General features: G+C 47.6%; 1 protein-coding gene across 1 annotated transcript; it reads left to right on the forward strand.

Annotated features, from left to right (window-relative positions):
* Window positions 1–4867: 4867 nt before the first annotated feature.
* INSM1 (INSM transcriptional repressor 1) lies at window positions 4868–7670 on the forward strand. Its single transcript, XM_070749057.1, has one exon. The coding sequence runs from the start codon at window positions 5146–5148 to the stop codon at window positions 6520–6522; it is 1377 nt and encodes a 458-aa protein (XP_070605158.1). The 5' UTR covers window positions 4868–5145; the 3' UTR covers window positions 6523–7670.
* Window positions 7671–13886: the final 6216 nt, after the last annotated feature.

The raw sequence follows: 13886 nt of genomic DNA on the forward strand, positions 1-13886 counted from the left end.
GGTTGTCTGGCTCCAAATAAAGCTTAATTTCCAGGTAAATTAGTGAAGAAAGTCTCATTTATTATAGTGGGAGAAAGAGAAAAATTGGTATTTCTCACTGGAATGTTTCAGTGGTGGATTCTATTCTTTCTTAATCACGTATACATATACTCAACCTGTTGCTTCCCATGTTTTAGTCTAAATTGATGGGATCTACATTCCGATACACAAGACTGAAAATTCTTCACCAAGCCTTTTCCCATTAGTGATTCCCATTAGCAATAATCTAGCATTATTTCACAGCATCACTGTGGCACTCTGAAGCCCATTCTCAGGATTATTGCATGGTTGGATGAGCTAGAAGATGTCATAAATCACCACTGGGAATTGCTCTTTGTTTGCATATTTTGGGGGCTTTGTGCTTGACTGGAATGACACAGGAAGCACAATTTTTCTTCATTCAAGAGCCTAAAAATCCTCAGAAACCAACATAATTTTATTTCATCAATAAATAATTTGTGAAGTACAACATTTCTAGCCCTAATCTCTGCTATTTGCATTAGAGGCATTCTTCACTGTTGTTGCTGATTTAGAAGATGCAGGAAAAAATGGCTGTGCCCACTGCTGATCCATCTGCTGCACCTACTGCCAGTCTTCTGTCTAGTGGCTGAGTAGTGTTGTTTTACATAGGCAGCATAGGAGAGGCAAGATTGCTGGTTAAAATCTCTGAAACTACTGTCTCCCCTCTTTCAGTATAACACCATCCAAAACACATCACCAGCCCCAGATGTCTATTTATGTATTCCTCTGTGCTGTTTGGGAGGCCAGGAGAGAGGATGTACCATCCAATCAGTTTTATACTATTTGAACCTATTACAATATTCTAATTATATCATTTCACTGTTATTCTATTTCAAGCCCAGACAGGTAGCTGGGTTTCATCTGCTGCAGTGTCCAATTCCCGAGGTGGAACTGGACACTGCAGCAGAATGGTGGCTGGCAAGGTCAAGTACAGACCAGGGAAGAGGGTGGGCTCTATTAGCCTGAAATGGCCAATAAGCACCTCAGTGGCCTCATTGGTTGTTGGTCACCTGACTTTATCTCCTGTAATGGGGGGAGCTTAGATGCACACATGATAAGGGGGGAAAGGCTATTTTTAACAACAGTCCAGCCGAGTTCACCTTCTCTGGACAGCAGAGAGTTTTAGACTATGTTCTCAAAAGGGTTACATGCAAGTGGAGGAAGGCTTTAGGCTGCCAGGCACCCTAAGATTGCTGGCTTGCAAAAAGGAGACAAAGTGGGTTCCCCCTGACTAGTTGAGCACATTTCTGCAAGAGCTACTTGCATTTGCTTTGAAAAATGGCACTCCTCCTTTTTCTCATTTTCACTTAGACTTTTTTTCAAATACTTTTGAAAGGACAAGATATTCTTCTTCATGTTTATTCACATGTGACATTGGATAATAGGCAAAAAATCCCAAGCAAAGAGTTTACTGTGTGTGTGTGTGTGTGTGTGTGTGTGTGTGTGTGTGTATGTGTGAGTGAAAACCTCTTACATCTTTTGAGTCTCTCCAGTGATTTAAATTAAAATAACCCACTTGGTTTTAAATCCATCTAAAATTTAATGACAACCACAAATTTAATTGGGACAAATTACCAATGCATTTAACCCTGGCAATTGAAAAGCTCCCTAAATCTAAACGAAAAAACTAATTACATTTATATTAGCGGTGCGTGAGAAAAGTATCCGAATCAATACGGAGAATGGTTGTGAGAATCTATGGAATCCATACCCAAACTACAGATTGCAATGCCGAATGCAGAAAACGCTCGGGTTTAATATAGAAGGAAAGGATGCAATACTTTCTCCTGCTATACAATTAAAGTAGTTATTTCTCATTTATTCTTTTTTTATTTTGTTACCAGCTTTAAGCGAGTAAAGGGGCCCTTTTTGGGGAAACAAGATCTCCGAAAGCGATTCTCGGACGCTTTGGGGCGAGGTTGGAAAATTGATCTGGGCTTTCCCGAGACAAAATTCCCTGAGATTTTCCTGAAAGACTAGTGTTTAAAAGGGGGCTTCTACCGCGCCTCCCGCTCTCCTTTCCCCGATCGCGCTTTTCCTACTTTTTCTTTTCTTTTTCAAACGGGGCGAGCGTTGAGATCTGACGGGAGAAGCTTCTTTTTCCTATGGCCTTTCGGCGCCCCGAAGATCCGAACCCGCTAGTAGTGGGTTTGGGTTTGGCGTCCGCCGAGGAAGGCTTAGCGCGGAGTCTCTCTAGCCGCTGCACCACCACCCCCGCCGATCCCCCCCCCCCCCCGCGCCCAGCAGCACGCGCCTCTTGCTGCTCCAGATTGGCCGCGGTTCCCTTTTCAATATCCAGAGGTTAATTTCCTTGACAAAGGTGGCGGGGGAGAGACAGAGGAAGACCTCCTTGGGCAGACAGAGCCTCTCTCTCTCTCTCTCCCGCTTGAGCTGCTCGATTAGACCCCTTGATTTAGCATCAGATGTCAAACAGCAAAATGCCCTCACTGGATTAAAATGCATGAGCCCCCTCCGGCTCCGTCCTTTCTCTCTCTCTCTCTCTCTCTCGCTCCCTCCCCGAGCCGCCAAGGGCGCCTTCATCAACTTTAAAGAGCCTGTCCTAGAATAGCGACCCACCGTCAGCCCACTTAAACCGAATGAATTCGGTTTGAAACCATCTGGTGCTTTTGAGGAGGAGGAGAAGGAGGGGGGGCGATTCTCTACCCCTTTTGAAATGCAGCTCAGTTCCTCCTTGGAAGATCGCTCGGGAGAATATAGGATCAAGGGCAGAAGGTGGAAAGAAACAATCCTCCATCTACCGACGGAAAGCCAAAACAAACGGGCGCGGGTTCCAAAGAATTCGGCTCGCCATCAAATTACACGTTACGGGGGTTAGGAAATAGAATTGCGAACCTGGCAGGTGGAAGGCAGAAGAATCCAGACGCGGCAGATGGGGAGGGGGCGTCCCCGGGTGTCGCTTGTGGGGGGCCCATAGAGCCTCCGGTTGCAAGAGGAGGGGGAATGGCTTTCCTTAGCCGGGTGGAAAGCTAACCAGGAGGGGAATTTAAGCCGGGGAGCTGCACAGACGCTGTTTCAGAAAGCCGCTGGGTTTTTAGAACGGGACTTGTTGCAAAGCCTCGTACTCAGATTCCGTCCCTAACTAGAATCCGAAGACTGTTGGAAGAGACAGATCCCTCCCTCCCGGATGGTCTTAGAAAAGCAAGTACAGTAATAGAACAGAATAAGAATTCTTTATTGGCCAAGTGTGATTGGACACACAAGGGATTTGTCTTTGGTGCATCTGCTCTCAGTGTACCTAAAAGAAAATACAGTATATACATTTGTCAATAAACATGAGGTCCAACACTTAATGGTTGCCATAAGGGTCAAATAAGCAACCAGGAAACTATTAATAAAAATCTGAAGGATGCAAGCAACAAGTTACAGCCACACACCCGTCAGTGAGAGGAGATGGGTGATTGAAAAAGCTCAATTGCTCTGGATGTTACCTGGATTTACGGTGCAATTCTATCTCAAAATGTCTCACCGAGCCAAGACACAAAAAGCTCATTCCGCTCTGCTCAGCGTGGCCTTTACCCAGTGGTGGGCTGCTAAGGTTGAACGGTGAGGTGTGCTCGCCCCCGTGGCTCTGAGTGCTATTGGAGTCCAGCGCAATTCTGCTGCTGCACCTGGGCGCGATCTCGCTACCTGCCCAGGTGCAGTGGCAGAATTGCGCTGGATTCCAATAGCACTCAGAGCCACGGGGCCGAGCACACCTCACCGTTCAACCTTAGCAGCCCACCCCTTCCTATGAGCGCCTAAATTTTCGTTTCCTCACCCCACCCCCTCACACATCGGTTTTCCTCATAAAATAAAAAATGGCGACACTCCGCTGAACTTCACGGGTTTACTGTCGAGGAGGTTTGCACAGGATTAAGCCGGACGGCAAGGGAAGAGAGCTTCGAGGAGGGCGGGGGGGGGGAGACCGTTTCCTCAAAAGCGCCAGCGCAGCCGCAGTTTTTTCTGCGGACAAAGCTCCCGGCCGCGAGAAACCTTCGCCTCAGCAAAGGCAACCGAGCGGCTGGAGGCTTGCGCGCGCGTCGCCTTGCCCTTCTTTGCTCCCCCTCCCGCCGCCCCCCCGCCGCCCCCCTCATGTGTAGCGCTGGGCCACTAGAAGCTCGCGAGCCTCACGGTTTCTATAGCCGTCCCTTTTCCTCAGGATTTTTCCTGCCCCCCCCCCCCCCGGCCAAGGGCTTTTTAAACAATTGGCGCCGTTCGCGGCTCCCTCCTTTTTTCTCCCCCTCGCGCCTGTGTTTTGCCCTCTCCTCGACATATTTCGACTCATTCTTTCTCTTTTGTTGCTATTTCGCTCGCGGAGGTGTGGGCGTCTCTCTCTCTCCCACCCCCCAACTGCCAACACACTCGTCCTCCCCATCCCGTTATTGTCATGCTGATGGATATTTCAATTTGGCAGCTCTTAGTGCCCCGCCTGGAGAGAGGGAAAAAAAGACACAAAAGAGAGGCACGTGCGCCTTCCCATAGAAAAGCAGCAGACCGTGAAAGGAGGCGGAGCTGGGCGTGTGCCTTTTGGGGGGACGGGGAGGGAGGGGAAAGGGGAGGCCTAAGAAAAGAAAAGAAGGGGGAGGGAGGGAAAAAAAAGAAAGGAGCACCGAACCCCCTCAGGTACATCTGCCGCGCTCTACCTAGCTCAGCCACTGTGCTCGGCGGGCGCTTGCCCCCTTTCTGCCTCCAAAGCCAATGGAGCAGCCGCGGGAAGCGCTGATTGGCTCCGGGGAGGAGCAGGAGGCCAGAACAATGCTGCCCTCCCCCCTTAAAAAGCGGGCGGTGAGGCTGGGCGACCGGGGGGGGGCAACATCGGCAGAGTCGGCGGCCGCGGCGTTCTGGCGGGGACGCCCGGGGAGCCCGCCGCAGTACAGACCGCGAGCGTGCGAAGTGAGGAGGCGAAACGAAGCCGCCGCCTCCTCCTCCTCCGTTTCTCTCTCTCTCGTTTGGCTCGGCTGAGGGCGGGAAGGCGGGCTGGTCGGAGGAGGACCCAGCTGGATGCTCTAGCACCGCGTTTGCCGCTCAGCGACCGAGGCTCCCGCAACATCCCCAGCCGCCGACGCCTTCCGGAGCTGCCCGAGGATGCCCCGGGGCTTTTTGGTGAAGAGGAGTCGCAGACCTACGCCCATCTCGTACCGGACGCGTTGCTCCTGCTACCCGGCAGCTGGGCTGGAAGGCGGCGATCCGGGGCAGCTCGTGGCTCCTCCGCCTTTTCCCGCCCCTCAGTTCCTCAGCGCGGCTTCTGCCTCGGAACCCGCTGAAGCGGCGCTGCTGCCCGCGCCCGCCGTGCCGCAGTTCGGGACGCCCGAGGGCCCCTCTTCGCCGGCGCCGCTGCACAGTCCGGCGCGAGCGGTGAGCGAGGAACGGAGCCTCCACCTGGCCTCGCCCGTCTCGGCCGAGTCCTTCCCGGCGCCGGAACCGTCGCTACTCTTGGGCCCGGCAGGAGAGCTCAAGCTTTGGGCAGTCGCTGCCGCTGCCGCCGCCGCCGCCCTCACTTCGGGCCCGCCGCCCGCTCCTCAGCGCATCCATGGGCCGAGTCCGGCCGCCTCGAAGCGCTCGCAGGGCAGAAAGGCCAAGGCGGCCCGCAAGTTGCACTTCGAGGACGAGGTGACGACGTCGCCGGTGCTGGGGCTGCGGATCAAAGAAGGGCCGCCGGAGCCCGCTGTCGCCCAACAGCGCCTGCAGCAGCAGCAGCCGACCGGCTCGGCCGCGGGGCTGAGATTGGGCAGCGCACAACAGCCGCTGGGCGAGTTCATCTGCCAACTGTGCAAGGAGCGCTACCCGGACCCGCTGGCTCTGGCCCAGCACAAGTGCTCGCGGATCGTGCGTGTCGAGTACCGCTGTCCCGAGTGCGACAAGCTCTTCAGCTGCCCGGCCAACCTGGCCTCGCATCGCCGCTGGCACAAACCGCGGCCGGTCAGCGGCCCCCCGACCAAGGCCAAGCCGGTTCCGGAGGAGACCGCCAAGGGAGGAGGACCGGGCGGCAACGGCGGCAGCAGCAGCAGCGAGCGAGATACGCCGAGCCCTGGAGGCGGCAGCGGCGGAGAACCGGAGGCCGCCGGAGCCGAGGAATTCGCCTGCCCGCGTTGCGCTAAGCGCTTCCGACGCCAGAGCGCCCTTCGGAAGCACCTGCCGCTCCACCACGAGCCCCTCGACGCCTTGGCCCAGACTCGGCCGCCTCTCGAGGCCTGTCTGGAAGAGGCGGCGGCCACCTGCCACAGCCCGCTGAGCTTGTCCGGGGAGTGCCACCTGTGCCCAGTGTGCGGGGAGACCTTCCCCAGCAAGAGCGGTCAGGAGCGTCACCTCCGCCTCCTCCACGCGGCCCAAGCCTTCCCCTGCAAATACTGCCCGGCGACCTTTTACAGCTCGCCGGGCCTCACCCGACACATCAACAAATGCCACCCCTCGGAGAACCGGCAGGTCATCCTGCTCCAGGTCCCCGTGCGCCCAGCCTGCTAGAGGGAGTCCCGCAGTGCCTTGCCTCCAGCACCAGCACCACAGCGCCCGCCCTGCGGAATGACAAGGACTGTTAGACTCGGCCGGCCCTTCTCCTGCGGGGATCCGGCCGGGTCACTTTGCCAACCAGCGACGGTCCTCCTTCAGTTGCTGCTGCTGTTTCGTAGGGCTCCCCCCGCCGCCGACCCCTGCCAGCCACTGAGCATCCGAGTGATGCTGGGGTTTTTAAGGCGTCTCTCTGTGCCGCTCGGAGGGCGCGCTCTGGAGCAGCCCCTTCCCTCTTTCCCCTGCACCCGGGAGCTGCTCCGAGGTCCGAGCTATTTTAATTGGGGGGGGATCCCCGCTCTCTCTCTCTCTCTCCCCAATTACCCCAAGTGAATCTTAAGGAATGATGATGGATGCCTTTACATTTCACAGGCTGTGAACTGAACATTTACCTACATGATTAGCTTTATTATGGCTTGTGAACTGCTGGGATCTGGCTTTACCTTTTCGTTGTTGGTGGTTGGTTCGTTTCCTTAAATTTTATTTTGTATGTGAACAAAATCAAATCGCTTAAAGATATAACTTTGGTTAGTCTAGCCACAATTGCCTTGACTTTATTGTTGTTAAAAATGTTGTAGACGCTGCCTTAATATTATAAAATGCCAACCCTTTGGGTTTCTTTGTTTTTGAACTAGAGATATTTGTTGACACTGTGTATATGTTGATTTATGCGCAATGGTTATTTATTGGTTATTTATTAATTATGGTGTTTATATCATTTTTGATGTGCTTTGCCTTTCTCTTACCATTTTTCTGTGCTCTTAAATGCAGCAGTCCCAAACTCACTTCCCTGGACATAAGTCCTTCTGAAATTTGTGGGGCTCATTTCTAGGTAAATATACATGGGATTGTATGATTACCTTTTTAAAAAAAAGAAACAAATCTGCTAAAAGGGATTTAACTTTTATATCTAGAATAAACATACAACTACAACTCTTATTCTTGCTTGAAGAGCTCTCATACAGCTCAGCTTACTTTTAGATGCAATCTCTTTTCTACACACATTATTTTCTTAACTGTTAGCTATTTATAGAATGCTTCAATAGAACTGTTTTAACTGTATAATTATTTATTATTCAAATAAAATATTTTCAAATTCAAGTGTACGTTGGGATTTCCCCCCTTCATTTTTCTGTGCTTTATCCATTCCTACAGAATGGCCATTAACCATTCTGATGGACCAAGTTTACTCATTGGGATTGCTGAGGCTGCAATCGAAAAAGAAAAGTTTTGTGCCTTTTAGCAGTTAAATAAGTCTGAGTTGGCAGAATTATCCGCAATTTGAGGGGCACATCTATTTCTTCAACCTAGGGGCAAATGCCTAATAAGTATCAGAGCTCATCACATTCATTCCTGATTTCTTATTTCAGTGTCTGAGATCAGCACCAGAAGCAGAAAAAGGAGGTTAAAAAATGTCATTGAAAAAAATATGAGGTGACCTTAATGACAGCACTACCCTGCTGGCCACCCTTTGAGTAAGACTAAGGGAGTGTTTCTGGTAGAACGGTACTAAAAACAATTAACAGGGCTTCTTAGAAAAGCCCTCTAGAGCCTTCAAGCTTTCTCTCTTGCTTCAGTTCACCATTCAGAGACCTATTTGCCAACAACACCTAAATTTCATTTTCCTCTTATTGCTTTATTGTACTGAATGCAAGAAACTACTCCAAAGTGTTGACTTCAACAATATTTTATTACAAAAATTTTCGGCAGATTTTCCAAGTGGTTTGGAAGTTCTTTGTCGAAAAACTATGGGGTTTCTTCGTGGTGCCTTGGAGCACTGGAGGGAGTGGAAATGTCTTCCAGAACAATTTGTTTGGGCACAACACAATAGCGGGAATCCACCAGTTCCAGGGACAGAAAAAGTGACTAGGTTCCATAGAATCCAATGGTGAGTATTATAGAATTACAGCCCGGTCCTTTCCGGGTTTGTTCCAGGTGAGTCTCATTCATTTGGATGGAGTTTCCTGGCTAGATGTGAGCGTGGATTGGCCCGAGAAACCAAAGCAAGGGGGGAAACTCCTTTTGGCTTGAAAGCCTTTATAATGAATAATAATGACTCTGAAAAATCCTCCCCTCCCGCTTGCAGAAAGCCGCCTTCTCATAGCTGCTGGTGCCCCTTCCAAAGCCAGGGACTCTGGTGGCCAGAGTGGACACCCAAGGAAGCCCTTGCCTGCACAAGCAGGTGTGTGTGTGTGTTTAAGGCTGCCCTCCAGAGACCGAGGCGGGAACTGCGCAGAAGGAGAGCCCCGCAGGTTGTTGCCAGGCCAGGTGACCCCGAAGATCCGCTCTCTGGGTTTTCATCATAGCGGAACCCATTTCCGGCTTGTCTAGCGCCCCCTTCGCTACAGGCAGCTGAGGAGACTCCGCATCGTGCAAGGCGCGTCTCGGAAGGAAGGCCACGCGCGGAGGGCGGCGACTCTTAGGAATTCCTTTCCGATATTTCAGAAGCAGCGGGTAAAACGGCAGGACTTGGCTTGGTCAAAGGAATACGCCCCCACCTCTCCCCAACGCTCCTGCTCACCCTCCCCGCTTTGGCTCTAGGGCAGCAGTTCTAGGAGCCCCCTTCCCCTCGCCTGAGGCGCTCTCGAGTTCAGCGCGTTCCCCTCCCTCCGCCCACTACACTCCCCACCCGGGCTGTAAACTCTTCATACGTTCAGGCGCGAAACGTGAGGTAAAGTGTTTCGTCATCCGGCGCTGTCTCTGGCCCAGGGCTGCCTACCTTAATTGACGTTAAATTTCGTAGGGGAAAAAGAGAGAGAGAGAGAGAAGTCTAGAACAGTTATCTCTTTATCTCTGTATATTTTGCCAATACTAGGCCTTATCCGAGAGGATTTTAAGTTTTTTTTCAGCAGCACCGAGCAATTTCTATGTAATCTCGAGACATTTCTCTCCTGGGCAGAGGGTTCAGAAATTTCTCTCCCAATGGCTGCTAGGATGCCAGCAGGTGCACTTTTCTTACCCTGCACCCACAAGTAGGTGGGGAAGGTACCTGAAAAGTCAAATGGGTGGCTACCGTTACACTTGAAGCCTCACCCCTCTTCACAATTTATTATTTATAATTTATGGTAATTATTTTTATGCCACTAACTTGGATGACTCCAAAGCACTTATAATTCAAATGAAAACCTTCACTAGGGCATTGTAATAGCCTTTTTCTATTTTAAACAGATTACTTGCACTCAAAATTATGATAAAAGAATGACTTCTGCTAAGTATAACCATGGATCCATTTTAAACAGATGTACAGTATGCCATTCAGGGAATGAATTATGTTATATATAACATTGATATCAACTTCTGTTGGGGATGAGAAAAGGAATGTTCTTGTGTTGTAAATCCTTGGGCAGAAATCCTTGCATTAATGAGCTGGTTAAGTGTAAAATACTGTAGAAGGAAGAATCAAGAGAAGTGTTAAATCTCTAAATGTCTCTTTTGTGGTGACACTGGTCCTATAATTATTTTCCTCAAGGTTTTATTCATTTATTTATTTATTAGATTTGTATGCCGCCCCTCTCCGTAGACTGGCTTCTTTGAGGTCAATAATGGATATGTAGTGTTTTGTCTTCATTCAGAAAGAGGAAACAAACTACCCTCAGACTTACATGTCAGCAAGATGGCAAAAATTGGATTAAAAAAAATTCCTTTCACCTGCTAGAACTATGTTTTGTTTTCTGAAAAGTTACAAAAATGGAAAGATTTATTACTGATCCTCAAAATTCAGGCCACAGCGGCATCACTATAGTCACATGATACTAATTTACAATAATGTTCATTAAAATGTATAAATATAAGGATAAAAACTAATACAAACTAGAATAATATAAAAAGTAAAAATAAAGTACAGAAAAAGAAAATAATGAACAAAAAAGATAAAGAAATTACTTCTTCCTCCATCAAAGCAAATACAACATTCAGTAACTTATCACCTTTGATATTTCAACAGAAGATACCGTTTTTTAATCTAAAGCCTTGTCACTCAATCTGATCAGCAAAAGACCATTATTACTAGATATAATAACATCCAATGGTACCTCTACTTAAGAACTTAATTCATTCTGTGACCAGATTCTTAAGTAGAAAAGTTTATAAGTAAAAACAATTTTTCCCATAGGAATCAATGTAAAAGCAAATAATGTGTGCAAACCCATTAGGAAAGAAATAAAATCTCGGAATTTGGGTGGGAGGAGGAGGAAGAAGAAGAGGAGGAAGATAGACACTGCTAAAGGAAGAAGGTGAGGTGAAGGGAATCCTAAAAATCCAAAACTTTAAGGCTCAAAAAAAAAAAAAGAGGCACTCTGAACTGGTGAGGAGGAGCACATGCCTCCTATACACCCGGCCCAAGGCTGCCTCCCATACTCTGTGCTAGAGAGAGAAACCCAGGTGGTGGTGGGGGGAAACCTCCGACTCCTTTGACCGAAAGGCTGCTGCTGCTGCTGCTACCTGCTTCCTCTTCCTTCCCATGTTGAAGGACTCCCCTCTCCTCTCGCTGAAGCTGAGTTGATCCGGCTGGGGCGAAGCGCCCCCTTTTGCTATTCGGCACCCAGACGCTCCGGGAGGCAACCTCACGCCAGGTATATGGAAGGCAGTGCAAGGGAGTCACAACAGCAAAGTTGTTTATTTCCTCTCCAAGCGCCCAGAGAAAGGAAAACACTCCCTTTGCTCTGGGCTGCCCAAAGCGAAGGGAGTGTTTCTTTTTTCTGGGCGCTGGCAGAGGTTTATTCCCCCTCCAGAGAAAGGAAAATGCTTTGTTCGCTCTGGACTGCCAAAGCCTCCTTAAGCACCACCGAAAGGCTCCTCTGGCAGCCCAGAAAAGCCCGAGATGGCCAGGATTAAAGAGGGAATGGCAGGAAACTGGCCGGGCCTTCGTGCTGCTCTCAAATTTCTTGGGAATTTTTTCTGGGCTCAGGTTTTTAAGTAGAAAATGGTTCTTGAGAAGAGACAAAAAAATCTTGAACACCCAGTTCTTATCTAGAAAAGTTCTTAAGTAGAGGCATTCTTAGGTAGACGTACCACTGTATATAGTTTAACTTTAACCCAGAAAGTCAGTTTTACATTCCTTTTAATGCAATAATTTATCACTTTCTCTAAAAAGATGAAGCCCACACAGTCTTCCAACATTTTAACTATCTAGTCACATATTACTAAATTTCTTGTGCTGGTAATCTTTAACTGGATGAAATGGGGCATCATAGGGCAAAGCATTTTCAACCAAAGTATTTTAAATGGGGTATTATAGAATGCAACAAAATCTGGGAGCTATGACTCATGTGGAATTGAAATTTGGCAAATTCTATAAAATATGACATAAAATTTATCAGAAAGCATTTTATTATTTAATACAAAATGCCATAAACCATATCCTGTGGTCAACTATACTATACAATTCAACATGAGCTATCTTCAAGGCAGATATCTCTTTGAATATTTCCCTTAATTTTTAAGAACTTTTCCAATGAAGGCAATATATTAAAGCCCCGAAAGCATCAGCTTTCTGCCTTCTCTCAGAAACTCCTTTACAAGTTTACCATCCCTCTTTTGTAAACATAAGATAAGAAATCTATCAAAATCATTCTTCTGATGTATTACTGGTGGGTCCCCTTTAACTATTAGAATATTAGTTGCTTTCATTTATAATTTAGTGTAACATTTTCCATTTCTTTCTGGTAGCTTAACATTTTAAAATCCATGTTTAGATCCACATTCACGCCAGTATCAATCTCTGTTTTATCCAGTAAAATCTTTGTCTCCCATAAATTCTTCCAAATCCATTTTTCTAATAGCAGACATTCTTAACAGTAATTTCCTGGTGCATTGTTCTGAAACATTAGTTTTCAGTTCTTCCAAAGTCAAATAAAGTGACTCCATTCTGTATCAAACGGTGTCTTCTTTTAGTTTTCTGTCTGACTGTAGTCAACTTTGTAGGTCCCTTCCTATCATATTCCCCTCCCCCCCCAATCCATCGAGCCTCATATTTCATAACTTTCAGTTGATTGGTTAGTATCTGCCTATCTGTCTGTATCTGGAAGTCCCACAGGATCTTAGCTTTCTTATTCCCTGTCACTTTCTGTGGGATCTCCCATCTGGACTTAGGAAGATCTAGCCCATATTCCGTGCAGATGTTTCTGTACACAATACTAGCTATTTGGTTGCACTGTTCAGTGTATGCTGTTCCTGTCTGCTTCTTACACCCCACCGCTATGTGTTGAACATATCTGAGGCGTCTGAACATTGTCTATAACTTGGATCCTAGTATCAGGTGTGATAGACCCTTCTTTCTATGGGTCTGGTGCTTAGTGCTTGTTTTTGTGTTGCTATGATCAGTGCCTCAGTGCTGTCTTTTAGTCCAGCCTTTTCCAGACAATAGTGGGGTTCCTCCATGTCTGCCACCTCAACTATCTGTTGATGGCACATCCCCTTGCCTATGTAGTTTTATGTATGGTATGTTTGTGTGTATGCTTTTTAAATAATGGGTTTTTAGATTTTTAATATTAGATTTGTTATTGTATATTGTTTTATTGCTGCTGTGAGCTGCCCCGAGTCTGCGGAGAGGGGTGGCATACAAATCAAATCAAATCAAATCAAATCAAATCAAATCAAATCAAATCAAATCAAATCAAATCAAATCAAATCAAATAAATAAATAAATAAATACATAAATAAATAAATAAATAAATAAATAAATAAATAATGATGATAATCCCATTTAGGGTCTTGTCTTGCCATGACATTTCCTCTGTTTGATCTTCCTCCCATGTCTGCTGCTGCCTCAGGCATTCTCTCAGCAGCTCAGTTTTGGGTGCATCTTACTGATATATTTATGGATACACTGGATTTTGTCTAGGATAGAGGTTTTGACACACACCATGCCCCGTTTGCCCTGTTTCAAGCTAGTACTGTCTCTTTAGGTATTGAACTTGCAGTGGAAACCTCTGTACTTTGCAAGGGGCTACCGGATCTTCACATCAACAGCTTCCATTTCCTTCTTTGGCCAACTCACTATACTGACAGAGTAGCTGATGATTGGCAGGACATATTAATGGCATGGCTCTTGTTCTTCTCATTGAACTGGCTCTTAAGAACCTATCAGAACCTTGGTGATACTTGGATGTTGCTGTCTTCTTGCCTCATTGTCATGCTTTCCGTGTGACTGTGGGATTCCAAGGAAATTGAAACTGGTCTGTGTATCTGCTATATGACCCGCAAATAGTTCCACCCATTAGTCTTAACTACTTTCCCTCTTTTGATCATCTGACCAACATTTCTCTACTTTGAATTATCCATATGTGTGGCAGTGGGTTGTAGGTTTTCCTGTGGTCCAGATC

This window comes from Erythrolamprus reginae, chromosome 3, assembly GCF_031021105.1.
Source record: "Erythrolamprus reginae isolate rEryReg1 chromosome 3, rEryReg1.hap1, whole genome shotgun sequence".
Classification (NCBI taxonomy): Eukaryota; Metazoa; Chordata; class Lepidosauria; order Squamata; family Dipsadidae; genus Erythrolamprus; species Erythrolamprus reginae.